Genomic DNA, 25953 nt, shown 5'->3' with positions numbered 1-25953 from the left:
CACATGGTTTAACCCTATACAGTCAAAGGTCCAAAGAGCGAGGAGAAATCTACTGACCCAAATAGACAAAATGTTGTTAAATAAACACCTAAATGTGTTTTTTTTTTTTTTGAGTTTTCTTACCACTAATCTGAAAGAAGACACATTACAGAAGCAAATTATTGGCCCAAAATCTCAAAATTTACCAGTCCCTGTAGTGTCTCCACTATAATAAGCTTCAGAATGTCGGCCACAGCACTTAATCTACATTACATCAGATATTTGCTCTGAAAATAAAAATTTAAACTCTAGTCCCAAATAAATGCCTGTCCCTTTTACTGTGGAAACGCATTTTGACAAATAAAGGCAGGTCTCAATTATCATAGTCTAGTTCTTTGGATTTATAAAACCTCTTGAAGTCCACCGGGCCACCTGCTTGTTCTATTTCTATGGTGCTTAGATCGTGCATCCCAATATCATTTTTATACTTTTGTCAATATGGACATGCTACACATTGTTTGATTGGTTAGATTCTCCACAATTCAATCATTTAATTCATTTTACAGAAACAATGAGCAAAGTATTGTTCATTCAGATTTACCGGCATGGTAAAATAATTAAAGGCCTGTCCCATATAACTACCAAATATAGGCAGGGTGAGTTCAGTGATTTAAGCAAATAAAAGCCCGGGCTATTAATTGAGGTTTTAGGGTATACAAACATCTTTTGGCATGGTGTCACCCTCCACTACAGGCTATGACTTGCATCTGTGGACAAACGTATGATCATTTTCTCTAAAACTTGAGAATCATAAGATCATGTTACACGATGACGACAATGTGCCAAGCAACTAAGAAAAAAGTGTAAACAAATTTGTCATTTGAAGATTTAAAAACTTGCCATGGAGGATTTTTAGCCAAGTTTTAAATGTGTTGAGAAATCTTGTCTCTATCCTCCTTGCAAGACAGTCTTGAACGCACCCCTGTAATCACCTGCAAACAGTACGAGTTCAGTGCAAATGGGCGGCGTTTTGTACTGGACAAGGCAGACCTAACGCAACCATTCAAGCCATATTTTCCGCTTGTCGGTGCGGTCCCGACCCGAGCAACATGGCTATATTAATGTTTGACTGTAAATACATGTCGTGGCCACTGTTTCTGGAGTAGTAAGACTGTCTGTGGGGATCCGGCCTGCCGTCCTGAGCGCTGCCTGCAGCGGTAGGTATGCTTGCTAACACCAACAGCTCCAGGAGGAACTAGGGAGGGAGTCGGTGCGCAGAGCATCATCTCAAGGAACACTGCGTTTGGAAACTATAGGCTTTTTCTTCGAACACGATTCTTGTAACGTGACAGTACATCTTATTTGAATGCCGTATTAAGCCCTTCTTTAGACTTACTGAAAATTTAGCCTAGCGGCAATTAGCTTGCTAGCATTGGCATCACTAGAGTGTAGTCTCTTTGAGCTTACGTTAGCTTAGCAATCTGGTCCAGAAGCTACATAAAAATTTAAAAAGCAACCACGACTTCTCTACATGCTTAATCTAACTGTAGTTTACGAACAAAATATTCCATCTCCAGAGAGCCGGTGTTAAACAGTGAACTTTGTTTAGCTACTGCCGTCAGCCTCTATGAATTTAGCAAGCTAGCGTTAATGTCATTTGCTATCTCGAGCAACGTTAGCGTGAAGTTAGAAAGAGAAAGTTAACGTTATGCTAGCTCATGTTGTCCAAAATTGTTGAAATGTCACCCTAGCTAGACTCAGCACGAATGCATATTCGAAAACATGGCTAACTTAGCTTCAATACATGACATGGGAGATTTTGGTAAGACTGAATCACATGGTGGTAGGGAAGGAACTAATGTTAAGTTAACGTTAACAGTACAGACATTGAATATATCTTTTTTTTTTTTTAATTCTAGGTAAAGAAACACACCAGCAATTTAAATATAATCCATCATCTGTATGATCATGGGGCCTAGGCCATAAAGTAATACTTTATTTTACTTTTAGGTGTCACACATCCCAAAATGCCCATATGTTACTTGCAAAAAGACATTTTCAGGAACAACTTAACTAAAAGATCATGATAGAATAACCACATATTGGAGTGCTATTAAGTCTTTAGCCAGTTGTTTGTATGAGCAATGACATGTCAGAAAATTGTGAAAATGTTTGTCATTATTCAGAGGTAAATCTGTCAGAAACCAGAGAAAGTCTGAATTGCCTAAATGCAGAATATATCAGAATATATCCAGAGTTTGTTGTAAATGAGGGACACACCCATACCTCACTATATCCTATTGATGAATTGTTATATTATCAATGAATTAATAATTTATCACAAGAAAATATTTCGGACTGTACTGTCATTGATTTACTTCAATTTGTCTCCAGTTTTGTTGATGTGTGTTTGTTTTGTATCATCTAGTGTAGATGCCTTGGCTGAGATGAGTGTGAAGGCTTTTGAGCTAGTCCCCGCTGTGGAGCGAGATCTCCTCATGGGCGACAAGGCTCGTATCAACATAGAGTGCATTGAATGTTGTGGAAAGCACTTGTACATGGGCACCAATGACTGCTTCATCCACCACTTTCTGCTGGACGAGGTCACTTCCTCCAAAGGGAAACTGAGTTACTCGGCTCAGAAGCTGCTGCACAAATATATGGGCCTCAAGAAACCTGTTGCTGAGCTGCGTGCTGCCTCCGCTTTGGAGCGTCTGATAGTGCTTTGCGATGGAATTGTGTTCCTCGTTGACATGGTGACACTGGAGACTGTGCCCTCGGCGGCAGGAGGTGGAGCCAAGATAAGAGGAGTGACGGCGTTCTGCATTAACGAGAACCCAGTGAACGGTGATCCGTTCTGTGTAGAAATGGGTGTGCTATCCTCCAAGCGGCGGACAGTACAGATTTACATGGTGTATGAGGATAGAGTGCAGCTGGTCAAAGAGGTGACCACTCCTGAGCAGCCCTGCGCTGTCAGTCTCGACGGTTACTTCTTGTGCCTGGCCCTCGCTACACAGTATATGATTCTTAACTACAACACAGGAGCCTCCCAAGACCTCTTCCCGTACAACAGCGAGGAGAGGAGACCCATTGTGAAGAGGATCGGCAGGGAGGAGTTTCTCTTGGCAGCACCTGGTGGTCTGGGTAAGTCGGGACAAAAACGGTATCTGCGAATGAGTTTTCAAAAGAATTTAATTCAGTTCCGTCAATTACCTCTTAATTTACAAACAGTAACATTAGTTGTAACTTTTCTGTATGTGGTAGTGGGCTGTTGGGAGACATTATAAACTATGAATGAGTTTCTTTCAGCACCATCAGACCTATAGTAAACGCTGCCACTACTGCTAGCTGCATAGCTACAAGCTCATCAGCTCATTAATTATTTTTTAATTGGCCAATTCATCCGTTTTCTGCCACTTACCTGGATCCACGATTGATTGGAGTGGTGGTGATGGAGCAGTGGATAAGACGCATGCCTTCGGTGTGAGAGACCTGGGTTCACCCCCCCCACTGTGACACGTCCACCAATGTGTCCCTGAGCAAGACGCTTAACTCCTAGTTGCTCCAACAGCATGCAACCTCTGACATATATAGCAATTATAGGTTGCTTTGTATAAACGCGTATGGTAAATTAATAAATGTAATTATATTGGAATAATTATGTACAGCTGGTAGTACTGACAAAATGTGATATAAATAATCAATAATAAATTCATGTACTTGTTTATGTATTCATGTATATGAATAATTGTAGGCCTTAGATTTATATGGTACTAAAAATCTAAAATTGAATTCGGTGAACACTGCAGAAAACCTGAAAAAGCATTGGTGGTTTTATGTTTATTTTGATTGTGTACACACAACAGGTTCATGTGTATTCCATATTTTATCACTCCGTAATTAGCTTTTCTTTTAGATTTAATGTACAGTATTTATCATGAGTCTATTAATTGCAAGGCTGACCTCCATCATTTTCACAGCCTGTGTGCATCTGCTGTTTTCTTTATGTTTTTGAAACCTTAGGAGTATTTCTTGACTTGAGAATGTTTGCATGACATATTCCTGTTTATCTTCAAGACTGTCTCCACATCCCCCTCCAGGAATGTTTGCCAATGCAGAAGGTGTATCTCAGCGGGCTCCAGTGAACTGGTCAGAGAGCGTGATTGGTGCTGCAGTGTGTTTTCCGTACGTGGTGGCTTTGGACGAGAGTTTCATCACCATCCACAGCATGTTGGACCAACAGCTAAAACAGACCCTTTCATTCAGGGATGGACACATTATGCAAGACTTTGAAGGTACCCTCAAGCGTTGCTTTAATTTGGAACATTCAATATCTCATCTAATCAAACTGCCTATTTACCAAAATAAATCAGAAGGAGTGATTATCTACTTTAGTAGTTCTCCAACTTTTTCACATCAAGGACACCTAAATGGACACAAATTAGACCACGGACCGCCAATTTAAAAGAATTGGTCCCAGGGTCCCTTAAATTTAGCTTTTAGATGTTTTATTACAGAAAGTGTATGAAACCCATGACTAAAATAGTCATATATTCCACCAATTTAGCATAGAAAACAAACAGGTATCCAAATCAGTGCAGCAGTGTGAGCACCAGAGCTATCGTCCTTTTTAATCCATTGTCAAAACGTGGCGTCTGCAGTACTCACTGTGCAACTTTAACTCACAGACAGTTCGGTCACAGAAGGCTTTAGACTTTTTTCCATTTTCTTTCAGATATGTAGCCTAGTATTACTTCTGTAACTGCTCTGTAGACAGACTTTAATGTGTAAATTTGATAGAGTTGACCTTTAATTTGTCCATCCCATAGATTATAGATAGTGGAGTGAAATCATGTGTCTTTAACTGTCAAGTACTTTATTGATGAAGCTAGAAACTCTTGTCAGATGGTTTTGTGGATATTGTGTAAGACATAGGATTAAAAGGAAGTCTTTTGGTTGTTAATAAACAAGCAATTTGTGATGTCACTGTGTACCCATGTGGCTGTTTGAGAGCATTGAAGTTCTGACCTGTGGGTGTTGTGTGTTTTTAGGAAAGGTCATTCTGGCTTCCACAAAGGCAGTGTATGTCCTGGTACCCCTGCCGCTGGAAAGACAGATCCAGGACTTGCTGGCCAGTCACAGAGTGGAGGAGGCGCTTGTCCTCACAGAGGGAGCACAGCAAAATATTCCCAAAGACAAGTTCCAGGTAGCAGTGTGCTGTTTTGACTTTATGGCTGAAGTATGTCGAAAATATAATGTGTGAGATCTGAGATCTTTATCTAAATACCACAATAATCTTATATATTGTCACTTTCTGCATTTACAGATCTTGCACAAAAGAATCCTCCAGCAGGCAGGTTTTATACAGTTTGGCCAACTACAGTTTCTAGAAGCAAAAGAACACTTCAGGTAAGAGTCTGAGTTTGATCATTCTGAAGCTTCTGTTACATGGCAAAAATTTTTTACAGAACACATACAATATATATATATATATATATAATATTAGTGTGTGTGTATATATGCGAATTTATTTGCAAAAAAGGCCTCTTCATTGTGGACTGCCTCACTCATTAGAAGTTTGTGACTCTACCTTTTTATATTTGCAGGAAGGGTCAGCTGGATGTGCGGGAGCTGATATCGCTCTACCCATTGCTGCTGCCAGCTTCCTCTTCATTCACACGTTGCCACCCTCCTCTGCATGAGTTTGCAGATCTCAACCACCTGGCACAGGGTGACCAGGAAAAAGTGCTGCGATGCAAGAAATTCCTTATCACTTATTTGGGAGAGGTGAATGGAGTAAAGTTTATTTCTTTACCAAGACTTTTGCGGGGACTTCACTTGTCACAAGTTGTAGTACTGTATATGAATCCTCACACACAGGTACGAAGCACAGAGGTGGCCAATGGCTGCAGAGAAGACGTGGACACTGCGCTGTTAAAGCTGTATGCTGAGCAGGATCATGACAGCCTTCTAGACCTGCTAGCTTCAGAAAACGCCTGCCTACTAGCAGACAGCGTGCCATGGCTGGAGAAGTACCACAAGTGTGTATACTATTTTTTTATTCTTTAAACTGAAATGGGGCTTTTGTTGGGTAAAATACTCTTCCTTGCCCCTTGCTGTTAATAACCACCCACGTAAAGCTTACATACTGTGTCCTGTTTAGACAGTTTACTTACTTTGTTCAAAAATACAATCTTGAGGGAGATGCTTTGCTTCATTCAGTCCCCCCTCCCTCTCTCCTAGATATTTTGCACTTGGACTGCTCTATCATTATAATCGTCAGGATTCAGCAGCACTTCAGGTGTGTACACCTTGAAATCTGCATATTATTGGTTGGATGTATAATAATGTGTAGGAATTTAACATATTCCCCTTTACAGTTATGGATACGTGTGGTAGATGGAGATCTGCAGGACTCCACAAGATCTGACCTTTATGAGTACATTGTGGACTTTCTCTGCTGCTGTTCCAATCTGGACCTTGTATGGAAGTATGCAGACTGGGCCCTGAAGAAGGATCCCACCGTAGGTTACCAGGACCTTTTTTGCATGACCTCATACATGTAACTGTCCGTCAAAATATTAGTGCTGGTCAACTTGACATAAGGTTGATTTTTAAATTGGTTTAACAATAATGTAAGCTAGTTGCAGTGATCTACATTTTAATTAAATGCCCATTGCAATATTACAATATCCATTGAGTAACATGGGGGAAATGGTCATAGTTAGCCAAGAGGGCTCATTAGCAGTCCCAGGTCAGATGATAAAAGGCTCCCAAAAAAATAAATAAATAAAAAAAAATTTTAAACATGCACACATGACAACAGCACATACTGTAAGAGTAATTAAACAGTGGTAAAAACAATTCTAGACGTCAATATCGCTGGAGAGGTGTGATCTTTCACTTTCCAGTGCTCACAAGCCATTTCTTCACTTCCTTATTAAAGAGAAGGTACTGACCTTTTAATGTGTGTGCCTGAATAGAAAAGCAGATAGATTAATAAAGTACAATGTTTTCTCTTGACACTGTGGTTGGTCTTGTAGCGTATTTTATATTCTGCATGCTTTCTCCTTCGTGCCTGAATATTTGCATAATTTTCTGATGTTTTGCATTAAGTGGAAGAGCTAAAACGGTAACTTAGCCTTTCTTTTCCGTTCATAGATAGGTGTCCACATCTTTACTAAGAGGCCTACCAGTAAAGATCTCTCAGAATTGAACCCTAATGATGTCATCACTTACCTGGGAAAGCACAGCCAGGCGCTGCTTCTCTACTTGGAACACCTGGTGCTGGAGAGGAGGACACAGGTACACTAAAATGACACAATTTTTAGCTGTTGATGACAATTGTGGTAGAGTGGCTTTGTGGTGAGGGAGGACTGGAAGACCCTGGTTCAGTTCTTAGTGTCGACAAGTGTTTCAAGTCTCCCTTGAGCAATACACAAAAAGCCGCAGTGGTGTAGCTGATCCTAACACTGACCTTCCTACAGGGTGGCAAACTTCATTAGAGGAATTTCCCTGCAGTATCACTTCTCCAAAGTACTGAATCTACATAGACTGCTGCAGTCTCACTATTTACCACATTCTAAATATGAAGTTGGTCACATGAGACACACTGACTCAATGGTTAGCACTGTCCCTTGACTTGGTCCTACAATCCTGTCTGATCTGTTCATGGGCATGTCAGTAGCTGTTACGAAAGTGGAACCAAAGACATCCCTTCTATAGTGGGTTACAGTGATCCTTTTCTTTTGGTGTCCAACCTCAAACACGGTGTTTATTTATATTTTTTGTTGTACAGTTGAAATGTTATCTTTAATCACCCTTAAGACATTTCTTATTCAGAGTATTCAGTCAAGTTAATATCTGAATATTCCTATCAATGTAAACAGTCTTTTTAATATAACTGTTTTGGAGGATTTAGCTGCCTTCCTGATGGAAAAGTTTATTGAATTGTGATTGTTTTTTTTCCATGATTGTGAATGCAGAAAGAGAGGTTCCACACACACCTGGCTGTGTTATACCTGGAGAGGGTCTTGTCATTGCTGTCAGAGTCGCCAACAGATGAGGACCAGCTCACCAGAGCTCGAGCGAAGCTCCAAGCCTTGCTCAGGGAGTCCAACCTATACCGTGTACAGTGTCTTTTAGGTGAGACATGAGCCTGAACATGCCACTGTACTTGAATGTTTAATTTTTAAGATGGATCTTTATATTTTTGTGTAAATGTTATTGTCTGTCTTGCATCAATTTAAACATCTTTTTGAAATGATAGTTATTTGGTTTTATTGATGTTGTAGTAAAATTGGTGATATTTTTGATATTAAGCCTTAATTTTTAATGTCCTTCTGCTCTGTTTAGGTAAGATGGAGAACTGTGAACAACTGCTGCTAGAGCGTGCAACACTACATGGGAAACTGGAGGAGCATGATAAAGCACTGCACATATTGGTGCACAAGCTTGCAGACTTCCCATCTGCCGAGGCCTTCTGTATGTGGGCCTCGTCTTGTAGGGATTCTGCTTATCGGCAGCAGCTTTTTCACCTGCTCTTGGGGGTGTATCTGGATGGGAACCAGATAGCAACAGGAGGTAACAGTGGAGTCCTGGAGATGGCGGCAGTGGACCTCCTAAATCGGCACGGTGAGGTGTTCGATGCAGTCCGTGTCCTGCGCATGCTCCCTGAAGGCTGGTCACTGCAGCTGCTGCGGCCCTTTCTGGGTCGAGCTATCAGGGCCAATATGCACGCCTGCCGTACTTCCCAGATCGCTCTGGGGCTAGCCCATTCTGAAAACCTTCAACTGCTGCATGACAGGGTGAGAAAACATAATAAAAAAATGTAATACCTCTTCCTGTTACTGTTGTACTTGTTTAATGTGTTGTTTTACAGGCTTGGGTACGACGGCATCATTGATTACCTTTTTTTGATTGTCACCAAGTTTGTTATTAAAGCACAAGACTGCATTCGTTAATGGTATTATGTAGATTTCCCTCAATACCTCTCAAATGAAGCAGTCCTGAGTAACCAGTTAAAGAAATTAACAACTGAGGTAGAGCTGTAAAGATTATTTTTTAAATTGATTAGTCGATCATCGATGAAATAAATTCGCTACTATTTATTTATTTTTGGGTCATGGTTTTAGTAATTTTTCCATGGCAAACATTTGCTGGTTACAGCTTCTCAGATGAGGGGATTTGATGCTTTTGTCATATGTGATAGTACACTGAATGTATTTGGACAGTTGGTAGAATAAAACAAAACATTTGAATACATTTTAGTTATCAAACATTTAAGCAGTAAATCAGATTAAATGATAATACTATATCTTTAGTTGCAGCCCTAAACTGAACCCTGAGAACATTTTCTAAAATGCAAAATTTGTAAGACTGCCAAATTTGAACTGTTGTGAATTCAGTAATTCTTTTATGGTTATTCCTCTTAATGGTTGAAATTCTACCAGAGATTTGAATTGGCAAATTATCCCGTTGAGTGAGATCTGCTTGTGTAATTTTTAAATCAAATTTTTGAATGTCTTTGATGCAAGTCTTGTCAAATTTATTTAATAACTAGAAAAAGCAAGTTAGGGAGCAAGTCATTTACACTATTATGTCCGTAAAAAGTAACATATATTCTGTCTACATTGAAAGGTTGTTGGACCAGTGGCTCCAAGGACAAAATAAATAACACTAGCGAATTGGAGCCTCCCTGTCAATCTGTACTTCTAAAATTCTAAAAAGAGAAAAACAAATATTCTTAGTATTAACATGTGCTGAGGAGTTAGCATACACTCTTTTAAATAAAATACCCATTTAATTATTCCATTTTCTCATGGAAATTTAACATCCGTAGTTTGTCGTCTTTGTGCTTATTACTGCTTTAAGTCATTGAAAGTCTACTTTAATGTGTTTTCTCCACAGCTGAAAGAGCGGAAGAAGCCAATCTTTGTGTCTGAAAAGAAAGGATGCCACCTGTGCCACAACACCTTCAGTGAGCCCGACGTGGTGTGTCTACCAGGTGGAGTGCCTGTCCACACTCACTGTGTCGCCCAGAGAGTAAGAGACTCTCCCACAAAGAGACAGTTAACTAATAGCAGTAACCATACGTGAGACTTGACCCTTCAAACTACCATGTGATCAGAGGCACCAAACTAAAGCAGGACATGCAGAGGACTCTGGGGATAACAATAAGCACAGAACAGCCATTGCCATAGTAGAATCTGCTATGGAGTTGATGAGAAACACAAAGAAAACTGTATGTGTGTGAGAGCAAGGGAGAAACCGATGATTTCATCTATTTATTCCTATGTCACAACTATACCACACTTACAGACTGCAAGTTTTTATAGAAGACCCTTTAATCCATTTAAAAAGAGAATGAATTAAAGACAAACTCCTGTGCTTATCTGTGGGTTCAGTGCTGTGCCGGTCATTGTCTTTGCTTGAACAGTTTTAAATCTGAATTTGAGAAACTGCTTTAACTCACAATATTTGAAACCTGTTGCAAATATTTCTGAAGCATGCACAGTATTGCCACTCACGGTTCTGATCTAATCACCTCATATGGGTATTGTATTAATATTGTCCTGACTTGCACATTGCAGTGTTGGGTTTTAATGTGAAATACTACAAAGACTCATCAGTACTGATTGACTGATTTATGTCTGACTTTTACTTTCTGAGATCTGGTTTCACTGCTTTATTTCCCCCTCAGCTGTAAGCACACTGGATATTGTACTCAGTATTTCAGTCAGTGACTTGTCAGCAGCAATCCAAACCCTTTCAATTTTGAATGTTGTGTAATCAAGGTTAGGGACCTTGTATAAAACTACATAAATTCTTACATTGCTCCACTATTTATCCGTAAGTGTAACTGAGTATTCAATACTCAAACTGCATCAACTTGCACAAATCAAATCATCTTAACTGAGAATATCTCAGGAGACGCATTGTGAAACATGACAGCAAATTTTATGGCTCAGTGGCATATATGTATGAGTGTCATCAAATCATGTGAAATCAAGCTTCATCCACTGGTTTTGATTAACAAATGAAATAAATCAAGGGAGATCTGCACTTCCCACATGCCTTCATAGATCAGTTTTGTTTGTTTGGCAACACAAAACCGCTTACATACATGTAGTGTCCATTTTAATTGAAGCTGTAAGACCGTATTTGACCACAGGATGGTAGTAATGTGTAAAATGACATCATGGTATTCTTTACTGTCATTCTACTAAATGTAGAATAACATTATTAATAATAATGGAGAAAAAACTACATTAAGCTGTTTGGAACAAATCCTCCAGACCTATTAGATTTTATTCCATCTCTCTTTCTCCCATTTTTTTTTCCTACCACACCACCACCAATTAACACATACCCTGGTCTTGATGGTGATTTGAAATGTGCTATTAAAATATTTTCCTAAGAGTTATGAAATTGTACAAACTCATTGCTTCTACTGTTGCATCAGGCCTACTGTGACCTTGTGCAGCATTATTAGCACGAAACCTTCAGATTAAACAGTAGATGGGGTTGAGTATGAATGTGTGCAGCATTCCTAACTAATGTTATAAGTGACTGTAAAAGAAAATAGTCGTGTCATAATGCATGATATTGTGCCGCACATAACCCCTAAACCTTTTTTAAATGTCTGGAAATTCTGAGAAAACAAAGCCTATATCATCCACAGCTCTGAAGAACAACATGTGGCTTGATATATCTCAGCTTTCATAACTGCATCCCAGTTATGGCTTTAACCTTTTCATCGTGACACTCCTCTCAAAAATGGACAGAAACTGAAGTCAGCCATATTTTATCATACTGAAGCCCTAAAATTATTTACAGGTTTGCCATCACAGAGCACGGCTTTGTCCTTTAGTGCTTATCAAATGTCATGTATATGTCGAATAACAATAAAGTGCAGTTTGGACCTCCATAAATGTTTCTCCCAAACTGACAACACCTAATGGCAGGTGCATAATGTGTTTGTGTAGCTAAATTGTCAACAGTCAAAATCAGGGACATATTCTTAAATCTTCCCGAGGTGATGGTTTGCTAAAAAGTGCTTTATGTCTAACTATTTCAGTTTGACAAATGATGTTATCTGAGGTGACAGAAGACGCAGGAATTTCATAACGGTGGAATGAGAGAAAACCCTAACAAAAACTAAACACAGTTATGTAAATCCGCTTAACACAGAATACACTCGTTATAAATTATTGTGTTCCTCCATGTTTTCACTGGTCCTAGAGATGTGCCACTATCTCCCATTGGAGATGCCTATTCAGATTTACAGTGATTTAAAATAAAAGCAATGTAGAAGGTTGACATCTCTGTAGGGTCAAAAGATGTGAAAATGGATCCTTAAACTTTACACACTACCAACTCTGTACAAGATATTCATCCAAACAAGTTCTGAAAAAGAGAAAATCAGTCAGTGTTCCCAAAATCAAGCCTCTATGGACTATATTTCTTTTTAAGTGTTGCCAGTTTCAGAGTAACACAACAGAAGCAAAAACTAAAAGAACAGTGTGTCTCCTCACTGGTTTATTTTTAACTCATTTACCATTGACACAAACACATGGTTTTTGCTTGTTTCTCTGGTGCCTGTGCTGTTGATGCTAGCTGTCTGTAATTGCAACCCAGTTCTGTGGGGGAACTTTGTGCAAACATGGGACTATTTTTCTAACATGGGGGTCTGAATATTGTAGATACTGTAGACAAATTCACAGCTTATGCACAGCATCTTTCTGTCTGAACAGTTCAAGTGTAGCTTGCTTAAAAGGCCTCCTACCCATGACTTTAAATAATTAAAAAAAATACATTACAGTTGTGTGAAAAGAAATGCTATTGTATTTTATATGTGCTGTATACTGGTATGTATATACTGCATTTGTACTTGTTTGTTGCTTTCCTAATCAAGGCCAATGCGGATGGGCTGCACAAACTGTAAATCCGTCCCATTTTAATAAATATGAAACTGTATATCAACTTATGGAGTCACAATTTCAGATAGAGAATGTTGTGTTTTCCTCTCCTGTTGTAACTTTTGACAGTGGTGGTCCTGTGGGCTTAATTGTCATGACAGAAAAACTATTAAAGAGGGAATGGTGGTAAGGGTTGTTTAATTAGCTTTGGTATCATTTGATACCAATTAACTTCCTTCTGAATATGGATCAAAGTAAAATAATGGATTTTAGTACAAAAACACTGTCTGACATACTGTAACTCAACATAGCAGTGTCTGCAGGCTCATAAATTTTTTTCAACCACAATTTATTTACTAGTTTGACTTTAGGTAAGACTGGATGTGATTCATTTTCAACGACTTTGTCACTCAAAGTTTAGCGAGGTTATTGCTTTGAAACCATTTTATATATTATATTAGTGGAACTGAGTTTGCCCTGCTTATAGGGCTAACGTTACATGAACATGCAGTAGCAATACTGCAGTATAAAAATACTCCATTAAAATGAATGTCATTTAAGTAAAAGTACTGTATGTAGGCCTACTTTTAGACCGAAGTTCTTAAGGTAGCCTAAGTAGGCCTATAAGTAGGCCTAAAAGTAGGCTTAATTTTTTTAAAAATACTATTCATTAACATATCATGTGATTATTAATAGACTACACCATGTTATTGTGGTATATGGTGTAGTTACGTTTGGGTAGTCTAACATTACAACAGACCATAATTTCTGTTTTGTATGTAAAATATTCATCTGTGAAGTAACTAGTAAAGCAATGAAGTAGCCTAAATGTAGTTGGGTAAGTATACAATAGTTTGAAATGGAGATAAAATAATGTACACGTAGTTCAAATTTGTACTTGAGTAAGTTAGGCTTACACTTGAGTCAATGTAACAGCAGTCAGCAGGGAGCAGCAACTAACACCTCAGAAGTTACTGTAACATATGAGGTGATTTGTCTTGGGATTTAAATAATACTTTATAGGACAAGGTAATGTGGCCGTGTTGGGCGATAATAGCCAATGACCAACTGCTTGAGGGGTTGATGCAGCTGAACTAACTTAACTTCAATAATAGTGAAGATCTGAGTGAGAGGGGAAGTAAAGGAAACTATTGAACAAATTTAGTTTGTTTGCATGTTGCAGTTCACAGAAATCTGACAAAATGCAGTCCTATCAAAGTAAAATGTGCAAACATTTTAGGAGATGGGAATGTAGCCTACCTTAAATATCAAGGTAATTAATTATTATACAACTAAATTAAAGTTTGGAGTCCCCATAAGCTAAACATATACAACATAACAGATGGTTGCGCCTACATTTAGGCTATATTAGGATGGGGTAACAGGCTATAAAATAAATCATCTATACCGTTACTTAGGCCTATAAAATGGTAGCCTAGTACACAAGCCTACACTATAGGCTACAAACAGGAAATCATTCTTGCAGAAGCAAATTCAAAAAATTTAATTTGCTTCTGCAAGAATATAAAGAGCAACAATAGTGATTTATAATATGATTTTTTATCTTCACATATAAAGTTTTTATTTGGAAAAAAACAAGATGAAAACAATTCTGTCTACATCAGTGGTCCAGAGGTGGAGCAGGTGAACAATTTCAAGTTCTGGGAATCGGCATTACAGAGAACTGGACACGGCCATCTCACATCTCCACGCTGGTGAAGAAAGCTCAGAAATAACTGAGAAATCTTTAGAAGGCCAAATTCCCGTGCCAAGTTCTTGTCAGCTTTTACAGAGGAGCAATACAAAACATCCTAAATGAAAACATCACTAAATGGGCATGGTAGGACCAGAGGGCTCTGCAGCGGGTGATTAAAACTGCTCAGAAGAACATTGGTACCCATCTCCCGAGCATCAGTGAGGTGCCTACACAGAGCCTCAAGGGTACTAAAGGACAGTACCCAACCGCCCCACAGCCTGTTCACCCTGCTGCCTTCTGGGAAGAGAAGTTGCAGATTCCCCCCCCAAGCTTTCAGACTTAAACTCAAATTCATCCTCAGCACTGCTCTGCTGAATAGCCTACACTGTAAACCCAAATAAGTTGAGAATACTCAATATATTTGTGGAAACTGATTACCTCAAACTTTTGTAGAAGTTGTTACAAACCTCCAATGGAAGGTCCAGGGGAGGAGGACGTTAGTGACAATAGTCATTTCAGGTCGAAGGAAGCAAGGAGACTGATTTATCAGTACAGTTGGGAGTTTAGTTACAATTTTAATTAACCAAAGGATTCTCAAAAAAGGTGCAACAGAAACTTCCCAAACACAAAGATGTTAAGTTTATGTTACAGTTGAGACAACACACCAGCAAACTTAAAAGGTAGGTCATAGAAAACAAATTGCCATAAAGGGTAAATTAATTCAAGAATAATTACCACCCTCCCTCCACCGAGAGAGTAAACCCCAGCACATGGTTTGTGTGTGGGGGGGGGACCTGCAGAGGACAGACAAGCAGCAGTACACCTGGGCAGACACACATGGTCTCAGGGCCGTAACAAAGTGGTTTAATATTTTTGAGTAAACCTTAACTTAAATACAATATCTTTTTTAAAAAAAAACATTTTATTTCTGCACACTAAATTACACTGATGCCTATTAACATTAAATTCCACTAATGTTTTACACAATAAATATAATTGTGCACAACTTATACTCTGAGGGAAATCTACTCAAAAAAAACCCAACTATTGTGCTAGACTCAAATACTAATGGAAACTCACTCACCTTTACTTAATATAAAAGGGAGCTTTAAGTGTGGAGTTTTTTGGAATCATAAGCAAATAAAGATTGTTTAAAATAAGAAGTCGCACACTATGCAAATTGTTAAGTCAGGTAGACGAGATAATGGAACAATGTCAGGGTTTCTGCAGGTTTCACCTGTTCAAATTTAAGACCATTATGAATGAAATTTGAAACCTATCACAACTTAAAGAAACGCACAAAAGGAAATGCAGTCACAAAATTACTTGCAGAGTAAATCAATGTATTCAAATTAGGGTAGAGTGATGTCTACAAAATTGGCATTGGACGATGTCAACAATGACATTGATAAGCTACATAATTAATAAGGTGGCATGCTGCTGACATGAAAAATGGATCACCAGTGGGGAAAAACACACAAAGTCTTTTCGGTGACTTTATAAATCATAACCTACTGCTTATGGAAAAACTCAGGGGCGCAGACAGGGAGAAGCAGGGAAAGCCGGTGTGTTTGCAGAGAGACCAGAGGTAAAAGTGTGAGTGAGTAAAGGGAGAAGTCGAGGCAGGCGCAAAGCAGGTACATTTATAAATAATAGCAGAAATAATGTCCATGGGGATTAAAACATGCTTTCACAGGGCAGTAAAATGTAAAAAAATTAAGATGTTTTTTTGTGAGGGGGATTGTGGGTCCTCCCTCCAAAAGATTATGTTGTTTTCCCAATAAAGAAATATGCAATTACACATCATTTTTGGAACATTGCTATTATCACATCTGTGAATAAGTAGGAAAATCTAGAGCAGATATGGAATAAACTACACCACAAATCCTAAACTTGTTAAATAAGTCTACTGGGGTTAAATTATAACCATTAGAACTTAGTTTTGATGCTCTCCACAATGATTTTATATTCATTGCGCAGCGCCAAGCAGTTTTGAGCCTCACCACTTTATAATGGCAGGAAAACTCTGTTAACATGACCTCAGAATCATTACAGATAGGACAGTTCATGGTTGCCTTTTGTTTCTTAATTTCCTACTTTATACATTTGTAGAAATTAATAGGCAACATGAGAACCACCTCTTCTGTATTTTACAAGCATTTCATTTGCACATCAAAATCCAAAAGAATCTCTTCATTATCTTAAAATGACTAACATTAGTTTACATCCCTAATTTGCTTTAACGTTACTAACCTCAGCTCCTCCGTGGTCAACACTGTCCTTTTCTAAATTTAACTATCGAGATGTACAGTAGAGGACAGAGCTGTAACCTGACAACTTCATGTTGATCTTTTCATCTGCTAACTTTCATCGTCACTTCACGCTCTCACATTCGCTCGTCATTTGACGAATGAGGAGAGAGACAGCCATGCGTTGAGTGTCACTGTAGTTTATTGATAATCATTAACATTAGTGTTACATTTTAATTGCGGCGCTCATTCATTAAGCAGCGACAGTAGGCTTCAAATACGTTGGTAGAAACTGGGTTTAAAGGCAGGGTAGGTAAGTTTGAGAAACTAGCAAGAAACTGCTGGATTTTGAAAGTATCCAACAAAGAAACTCCCACCCCCTCCCTTCTGGGCTCCTTCCAAATCCACGCCCCCAAAACCCGTGAACGCGCGTTGCCGACACCGCAGGAGGACGAGGACAGTGTGAAGAGCGGAGAGCAGCGCTCACATCAGGGGTAAGAAAACATCTAACTTTATCATTATGAAAATAAACAACTAACCCAGCTGTTAGTATTCACTATCAAGCTAGCATGTTATTATTGGATAGGTTTAAAAAGACCGAGTTTTAATCAGTAACGAGCTGGCTAGCTAACTGTTAGCAACAGGTAGCTGTGCTAACAGCTGCGGTAACATTGGGCAAAGCTAAAAACAGGCTGATACACATTTTCCCGTTTCCATCAGTTACACTACACAAACGTGTATTTCGTGTTGGTGACAGCATTATTGTCTCTGAGGACTGCACCCCAGAGCCAAGCACAAACCGGGACAGGCTCGGGGTCGAGGCGAAGCAGAGGAGGGAGGGCTGCCAGGATCCGAGGAAGAAGAGGCAGGACGGGGAGGACGAGGTGCAAGCTAAGCAGCACAGCTTTGCTTCAGCCATCGGCTCATCTGTGTCATGTACATTGACCTGGTGTGTAATGTGGACACAGAAGTCCTGTTAGAGAACAACAAGGCCCTGTTCAATAAATATCTGATCATGTTGATAAATGTTCTTTCCAATTACACCGATCTTTCCGATTTGGGGTTCTAACAACTATATGTTCCTTTATAGGCCAGAATCTGAGGACTGTGGACAACATCCAGACTACAGTGTTTCCATGCACCACACAAGGCTGACCTTCCAGACCCAGGACAGAGTAACAGACAGTTCAGTCAGGCAGCATACAGACAGTTTGTAGCGTGGCAATGTGGAGCACTTGGTCACAGAGTTGTGATACTAAGTTGCTGTTTCTGGAAGATATGCAACTGTTATTCTGATCCACCAGGACAATACAGAGGTTTAATCCTAGCAGGGTGTAAGATGTAATGTCACCAACTGCTACAAAAATAATTCCTTCCACTGTGTGAATGAATACCTGTACATTGTTTTCTTTTTATGCCCAGGAGGGTAGAGAAAATACAAAGATATTTTACCCTGTTCTGGATAATATTGTCAATTCTTTCTTTTAAATAAATTGAAAATGATAAATGCCTTTTCTTTGCAGCATAATCAAGCAATTACATTTGTGTGTTATGTCTGAAATAATGAGATCCAAATGTGGTATAACACTTGATTATATACACACACCCCCCACTAAAACCTATCACAAATAGATCATTTTTAAAACATCAATAAAAATAAGTATATACAGGAAGAGACAAGGTGTGTCCAGATGTATCTTGACTGATTATGAAGACAGTTCAGACTTTACTCGTAGCATCGTATCGCTGCTGTGGAGATGATATAATATATCACAGTCACCTCTCTGACATGATTACCACATTTCAAATCCACCATATTACTTTTTGTTTTATATTTTGCTGTATCTAGCAACATAGTTGGGGCAGGGACACCGGACTGAACCCCATGTTGACGGGGATCATCAGGTCTCCTGGTTCTGCTTCTAGGCATCTCCTCAGTAGTAGACAACCGGAGGAGGAGGAGGATGGCACTCTGGAGGTCTGCGATGTAACTGTAGTCCTTCTCCACCTTCAATGAGTACAAGCTCCACTTCCTGGACTTTTTGTTGTACACCTTTCTGTACCTGATAATACAGAAAGGAGGATCAGCTTAGTGAAAAGTTTCTAACACCTGACATTGTTCTCTTATAGAGTAATTAAACTATTTCCATATAAAATGCAAACAATAACTCAGCACCATCTGTATTCCTCATACTGTTTAATATTTTGACTCATCACTTATAAATGTATTGAGTAAAATGCACAAGAGTACTCATAATGCAACATACTGAACTGTGTCATCAGCTTTTCTCCTGGCTGGTCTGTGGACACGGTGGTTGTAATCCAGGCCAGCCAGCATGGTCCGATCAGTGTACTGGTGAGAAGCACAGGATGTTGGAAGACTGTAGGTGACTTGAGGGCGCAGCAGAAATGTGTCCCAACCATATGTCTAGGGTCCCAACGAATATAGTTCATGCTACATACTCCGATACAGTAGGTGGCGGTATGCACCTTCAAAAGTCATGGTTGCAATCTGCCATAAAACGAAAAGAAGAAGAAATGGATCTAGGCTGAATTCAGCGGACAAAATGTAACAAAACATATATTTTTAAATGGAAACGGTGGTGCCTTGAACACACAGTTGTGCATGCAAGCACGCAGATTTTTACTGCATTTTTAACCACTGCTGTGTTAACAAATGTGTTGCAGCTGATTGTCTCTGACACGCCCACCAAACGGCAACCCCATTGCACAATGTTGATTGAAAAACCGTTAATTAATAACTAATTTACAAAGTGCGAGAGAACCCAGCTTTCTTTGCAGTGCTGTGAAAGTGTTTTTTTATGTTCTGTGACTTTATTTTATAACCTTACACTGGGATGACCGGAGGCAGAATGTGGAGTCAGTTTGCCGCATTCCCGTTATGCTAGTGGTAACATATCACCAGTGGCCGAAACCTTTCCAGACAGTAGTCAACACTTATGATTTTTCACCTGGGGCTGCTCCTTGTTACATGCGCTTTGGTCTGGTAAGTGAAAAAGTTCTGTTTTAAGGCGCAGTAATTTTAAAAGAAAGGCTAACGTTAACGTTACTTGAAGTTAGCTGGCTAACAAAATGAGGTAAGTTAACGTTAAGGTTCACTTTGAACTGAACTGCTGTAACTTATGGTAAAGTACGCCGACTTCACCGGGTCCGTTGATGAGAAGAGATCAGATGGGATAGTGCCTTAAGTGTCGAGACCTTTATTACCAAACCAAAAGCAATTGCAGATATATATCTGGAGACTCTTCACACCAACGAGTCTACTCTGAAGCAGTAAGCAGATGATCTCTTCCTATGCAGCCTGACAATTTATAGAGGTAATCGCACCCAGAGTGGTGTGTCTGTGTGTCCGTGTTATTAGTGATATGCATGTGTGTGCTTGTGATTGGGTGTGGATGATTGAATCACCAGGTATGGTATGTGTTTGTGTCAACACAAATTCCTCTTATCTAAGCCTCACAAACGAAGTATTGCAACATACGATATAAAGAGAGCATCATGTACCCTTCTCACACTTAGTTAACATTACTTCAGTCCTATAACGTTACTGTGGAGACAGTCAATCTCTGCCTTTATATAAGTTAACAAAATTTACAATTTGCATATTTCTGCGCCAGTTGCTGGCTTGCTAATCTTACTGAGGATATAAAAAATACTACATTGCTAGAACTGGACATTTGCATTTATTTTTAAGTTTTCAGGTACATGATCACTTTAAAAGCCATTTACAAGTTTATTTTTTAATTCTTGGGCTGCCCTGAACACATAACTCAAGACAGAAAATCCTTAATTTTGCTCAGATTTTATGTGCAGAGCATGACTTTTTATTTTTCTATCCGGCCAAGAGACCAACTCCATCCACATTGGGTCGCCATACGGTCTACTGACAGCTACAGAGACACAAACAGAGAGAGATGTACTATAGGCCTTCTCCACAAGCAACTCACCTGCGGTTGTTACCACAGAATCTTGGGTGTGCCCTTTTTTGGGCAGTAAAACATACGGCTCACAGTGAAAGTAGAAAGTGGACAGATAGCAGCCTGTCTGTCGCTGTTTGATACAGCAAGAAAGAAACTGAAAAGGGCGGTGCAAGCTGGTGTGTGCGCCTAATGAGGACAATAGGTCTAAGTTGAGCAGAATGAAGTATATGGTGCATGGATCTCAAAACCTAAATTCCCCATATGAGGACACAGGATTTTAGGAGGCTAGTTTAGTTTAGTTGAAGGTAAATAAGGCTTAAGCAGCCTAGTTAAAAAATTAAATGGATATTGTTTTTAGGTCATTGTGTAGGTTTACTGTTGGAAGGAAGTATCCCACTGCTGCAGCTCAGCAAGTAAACACAAAGTCAGTATAGACAGAAGGAATCATAACAGCCACCAGTAACTCTTGGTATGTGAGTATTGTATCAAGACAGGCTTGGAAGAAATAAAAAATATGCTTTTAAGTGTGGGGGAGGCACCGATGAGTATGCAGTGCTAGCTTTCTTTTATAATTATCCTCATAATTGGATTGTTTGTATTTTGCAGTGCAAAGATGAATCAGACATTGCTGACACTCCTCACTGTGGTCACTGACACTGACACTCCTGGTGCAGTCCGCTTCAGCCAGAGTGAAAGGTGGATGTGAATGGATTTGTCTGTTTCTCTGGGGGGTGATGATGAACCAGTGGATAAGACACATGCCTTTGGTGTGAGAGACCTGGGTTTAATTCCCCAATGTGTCCTTGAGCAGGACACTTTACCCCTAGTTGCTCCAGGGGCATGCGACTTTTGACATACATTGGGGAGAACAAGTATGAAATACTTTTTGCAGGTTTTCCTACTTACAAAGCATGTAGAGGTCTGTAATTTTTTATCATAGGTACACTTCAACTGTGAGAGAAGGAATCTAAAACAAAAATCCAGAAAATCACATTGTATGATTTTTAAATAATTAATTTGCATTTTATTGCATGACATAACAGACGTTCTGTTAGCTTCCTGCTCAGCTTCCAGCCGGAAGGGGAGATGTTTGTTAACCTGCTTCAATTTTCCAGCTGTTTGGAAACAGACTTTTGTTGGTATTATAAGTAAGTATTTATTACCTGACACACCGACACCGTACTTTTATTGCCAGAATATTTTCCTCCTCTGAGATTCACGGTCACTTTCTGTCACTCCAGATTAAAGGAGCTGCTCTGATAATCACACCTGTCAGGAAGACGTCCTGCAGGGTTTCTGCAAAATTTAAGGCCTTAAAAGTCTTAAATTCGTAAAGTCTGTGTTGTAGGTCTTAAATAATTTTAAACGGGTATTTATTTTCCAACGTCCATGTAACGCTACCTCTAATGCACATTGAAGAATGTTTTTTTACTCCTGTGGTGTTGTAGTTCTTTCTGTCGCTAGTCCAAATCGGTCCAAATATAATTCGCTGTATTACGATTACAAAGACCAACAGGCATCTTTCGTGTTATTGCTGCAAGTCATCCGGATTGTACCACAGATATGAAACGGATTTTTTCTTCAGCTATGGGGAAGTGCAACATTATCGGTTCTTGGATGCAAATTAATTTACTGAAGGGAAAAACATAGGCCTCTCATGCACCAGGGCTCACTGAATTGTTTAATTAGTGTGACAAAATTCTACAGCCTCTATAGTCACCAGATCTCAACCCAGTTTTACACAGAGACTATGGAATTTTTGTTTTGCTCTTCGCCACCATGTCTTTAAGACCAAATTATATAATATAAACTTTCATCTTTAAAATCTATTTAGTGATGTCTTTGACGGTCTCTGATGCTAAATTCTTTTGTTATATAAATAATAATAATATTAATAAACTTTATTTGTATAGCACTTATCAAACAAAGTACAAAGTACCTCACGGAGAAAGATACAGATAGCACATACACACAAGAAATAAAAATGTCTGACTTTGATTTTTTTCTTTTTATCTCCCTTGCAAAAGAGATCTTGTTTTTCCTTTAATTTGTCAACCATCTGTATTTAAGTCCCATAAGTGGTGATGGTGGCTACAAGGGACTGGCAAATTGTAAGAAGCTGATAATGATGAAGATATGTGGAATATGAGAACATACAATTTCAATTCATAAAGACAAATGAGTCATTTCAAATTAAAAGAATGTCTTGTTTACATAAACATCTCTTGATAAATTTTTTTTACTTTTTTATGGTCTTAGTGTGTGAAAATTCTGGAGAGGGACCAACAGATGTTGCCACTGAAGTTCAAGATGAAATAGAAACACTTAAAGAAGAGGATGCTAGCCAGTTGGCAACTTATTTTGATTGTGATTCTGATGGCTTTTTTGTGGTGTGACCGGCGTCCTCTTCAGTCAGATGAATAAACGGCAACATCTGACAGGAGAATTACAGCATATGGCAGAGGAGATATTCATTGCGACCAACAACACCAAGTACTTGCAAATAGAAAACAATCAACTAAAGGAACTTTTGAAATTCACTGATTAAAACATAACCCTTCATGGAATTGACTGTTGCCAACTGTAGCTGTACACATTCACCTTGTCTGCTGAAAATACACAGCTAAGCCTGCTCTTGAAGAGCATGTCGAAAGAAAATACGCAGTTGAGCCTGCTCTTAAAAAACACATTACAAGAAGAAACACAGTTGAGCCTGCTCTTGAAAAACACATTGCAAGAAAAAACACAGCTAAGCCTGCTCTTGAACAACACGTCACAAGAAAGAGCACAGTTGAGCCTGCTCTTAATTTACACATCTCAAGAGAAAACACAGTTGAGCTTGCTCCTTAACGACACATTGCAAGAAAAAACAGTTGAACTTGCACTTGAAAAACATGTCGCAAGAAAAAACACAACTGAGCCTGCTCTTGAAGAAAAAGCTGGAAGACAAAAACAGTTGCAAGTGGAAAACAAAAAGCTGGACATGTTTCTAAAGTCAACCCTAGAAAACTTTAACCTTGTGGAAGAACAGAACAGACGACCAAACCTGCAGCTGAAAGAATCGTTGCACATCATCAACCTGCCGTCTGCAGAGAGCAGACAGTAAAACCTCCTGTTAAACACAGAAGGGCAAACCTCCATGCAGCTGCAAGCAGATAAATAAGAAATAAGTCTTGTTCTCTGACAAACTATCCTTCCTCTGGAGATTCTGCAACAAAAGCCCACTGCAATGTTCACGCTGCCCGCCTAGCTGGACGGAGCACGCTGCTTCATGTTGTCCACAACAACAGTTGAGAAGATGCTTGCAGAAGGTCTTGATGTAGGGGGTGACCTAGCTGTTGTTTTGAATGTTAAAGACCAGGCATTCTTGACCAACTATATTTTTTTAGAAGAAGAAGAAGAATTCCATTTAGCGTGGATCGGGTTGCAAGACATGGTGAGGGCCGGCGCCTATAACTGGGTCTTGATGGAGGAAATTTTTTCACGGACTGTACAAAGACCAATCTTTAGCACGGATAATACGCACATACTACACATAATACACAGGAGTGGCAGCCGAATTTGAAATTCTGCATTCCTTGAATTAACCAACTCTTTTTAAAAACTTTTCCCAAGACATACTTTTTTGTAAAGCAGCAGCTACATGTGGATTTGAATGTTGTCTCACATGGCTCAACAGGAATTTACAGCTTTTAAACTGGGGAAATTGCAGACTCTTGTCCATGGTGCTGAAGTAGTCTTAAAAAAAGCGCAGTACCAGAAAACCAACTAGCTTTGTTTTATTTCAACAATGCTGCAAAATACACACTGACTGACATTATTACATGTTGCAATCCAAAGGAGCACCATTTCATTTTTTTGAAGAATCTTATTATGAAAACTAGAGAATACATGTCTTCACCAACATGACAAAATATAGTAACTTGTGTAAGAGAAATAATTTAATGTTCTGGTAAAAATGACAATATTAAATAGAAATTCCTGGTCTGGTAGAAAACAACTCGAATTAAGGGGCGTGACGGAGCATAATGACATCCAGGCATGTTGCCTCAGAGGCCCTGGAACCACTTTAGAACTGCCACTATATCAGTACACGACACCCTCCAATGCATACACATCGGGCAAACAACTCCAATATGACCTGATGTCATCAGTTTTCAAAGTTGGTTAAGATGTGGTGAAAAAGCAAAATCTCACTTGGGGCCCCAAAGAGGGTAAATCTGAAAAGAAAATGAATGGGCAATGTCAATTTTTGGTAACACTGATGTAATTCATAACAAGACTACGTGATTAGATCATTGTTTATCAAAGTGCCTATGCCTTCATTGAATTATGTGCGGTCTGGTCATCTCTTGTTTCCTTCATTTACGGGTTACATAGATGTCTTTTTTCAGGCATCATATCATAAATTAAACCAAATATTTCATCTGGTTAGATCCTTTGTAGTTGTTGTAGTGTATCTCTTGCAGTACAAGGGTGTGTTTTTGTATACTGTTTTTTTTTTAATTAAATATAACGGTTAGACTGACCATCCCCTACTACATTTCTTTATTAATAGATTTTTGTCTTTTTCTTATATTTTGATTAATTGTATTACTTATTGAAACAATAATGTTGTAACCCAGTGATGGAATATAACTAAGTACATTTAGACACAAGTAGTGTAGTAAGTAATTTTGTACTTTACATGAGTAATTCCATTTTATGCTATTTTATACTTCTCCTCCACTACGTTTTGGAAACTAATTTTGTACTTTTTACACAACTACATTTATTAAGCCACCAACTAGTATGTAAATTAGTTGAAATTACCTCCACTTTCACCATCTTCAGCATTAAAGTGACATATACATTCATGCATCAATAATTATAATAATTTACCGGTTAATATACATTATTCTAAAGTGGGTCATTGTGCATAACGGGTACTTTTGATACTACGTATATGACGCTAAGTACTTTTACTTAAGTTAACTTAAGTAGACTTTCAGTTGTAACAGAGTACTTTCACACTGTGGTATTACTATTTTTACCTATGTAAAAGACCTGAGTACTTCCTCCACCACAGGTAACCTGAACTGAGAGTTAAATCAAATGTTATGGGGAATACCTGCAGCTGAGTGAAATGTCTCCCCCTGCCGACAGTTCACTGCAACAGCAGGCTGGCC

General features: G+C 39.0%; 1 protein-coding gene across 4 annotated transcripts; it reads left to right on the top strand.

Moving 5' to 3' along the window:
* The first annotated feature begins 973 nt into the window (after positions 1 to 973).
* On the top strand, positions 974 to 12963 carry tgfbrap1 (transforming growth factor, beta receptor associated protein 1). Of its 4 annotated transcripts, none has more exons than XM_038701192.1 (13): positions 974 to 1196; positions 2413 to 3123; positions 4080 to 4274; positions 5031 to 5188; positions 5306 to 5388; positions 5586 to 5766; positions 5860 to 6020; positions 6223 to 6280; positions 6360 to 6503; positions 7141 to 7284; positions 7965 to 8124; positions 8335 to 8786; positions 9889 to 12963. In XM_038701192.1, the coding sequence occupies exons 2-13, from the start codon at positions 2427 to 2429 to the stop codon at positions 10075 to 10077; spliced, it is 2622 nt and encodes an 873-aa protein (XP_038557120.1). In that variant the 5' UTR covers positions 974 to 1196; positions 2413 to 2426; the 3' UTR covers positions 10078 to 12963. The 4 variants fall into 4 exon arrangements, with proteins under 4 accessions (XP_038557120.1, XP_038557119.1, XP_038557121.1 ...); XM_038701191.1 differs by having other exon boundaries at positions 2408 to 3123; XM_038701193.1 differs by having other exon boundaries at positions 974 to 1200; positions 2408 to 3123.
* The last annotated feature ends 12990 nt before the right edge of the window (positions 12964 to 25953 follow it).

The sequence above is a fragment of the Micropterus salmoides genome, unplaced genomic scaffold, assembly GCF_014851395.1.
Source record: "Micropterus salmoides isolate LMB-PRFRI ecotype aquatic unplaced genomic scaffold, ASM1485139v1 Ms_hic_scaffold_6, whole genome shotgun sequence".
In the NCBI taxonomy this organism is placed as follows: Eukaryota; Metazoa; Chordata; class Actinopteri; order Centrarchiformes; family Centrarchidae; genus Micropterus; species Micropterus salmoides.
This window is presented reverse-complemented; position numbering and strand designations above follow the sequence as displayed.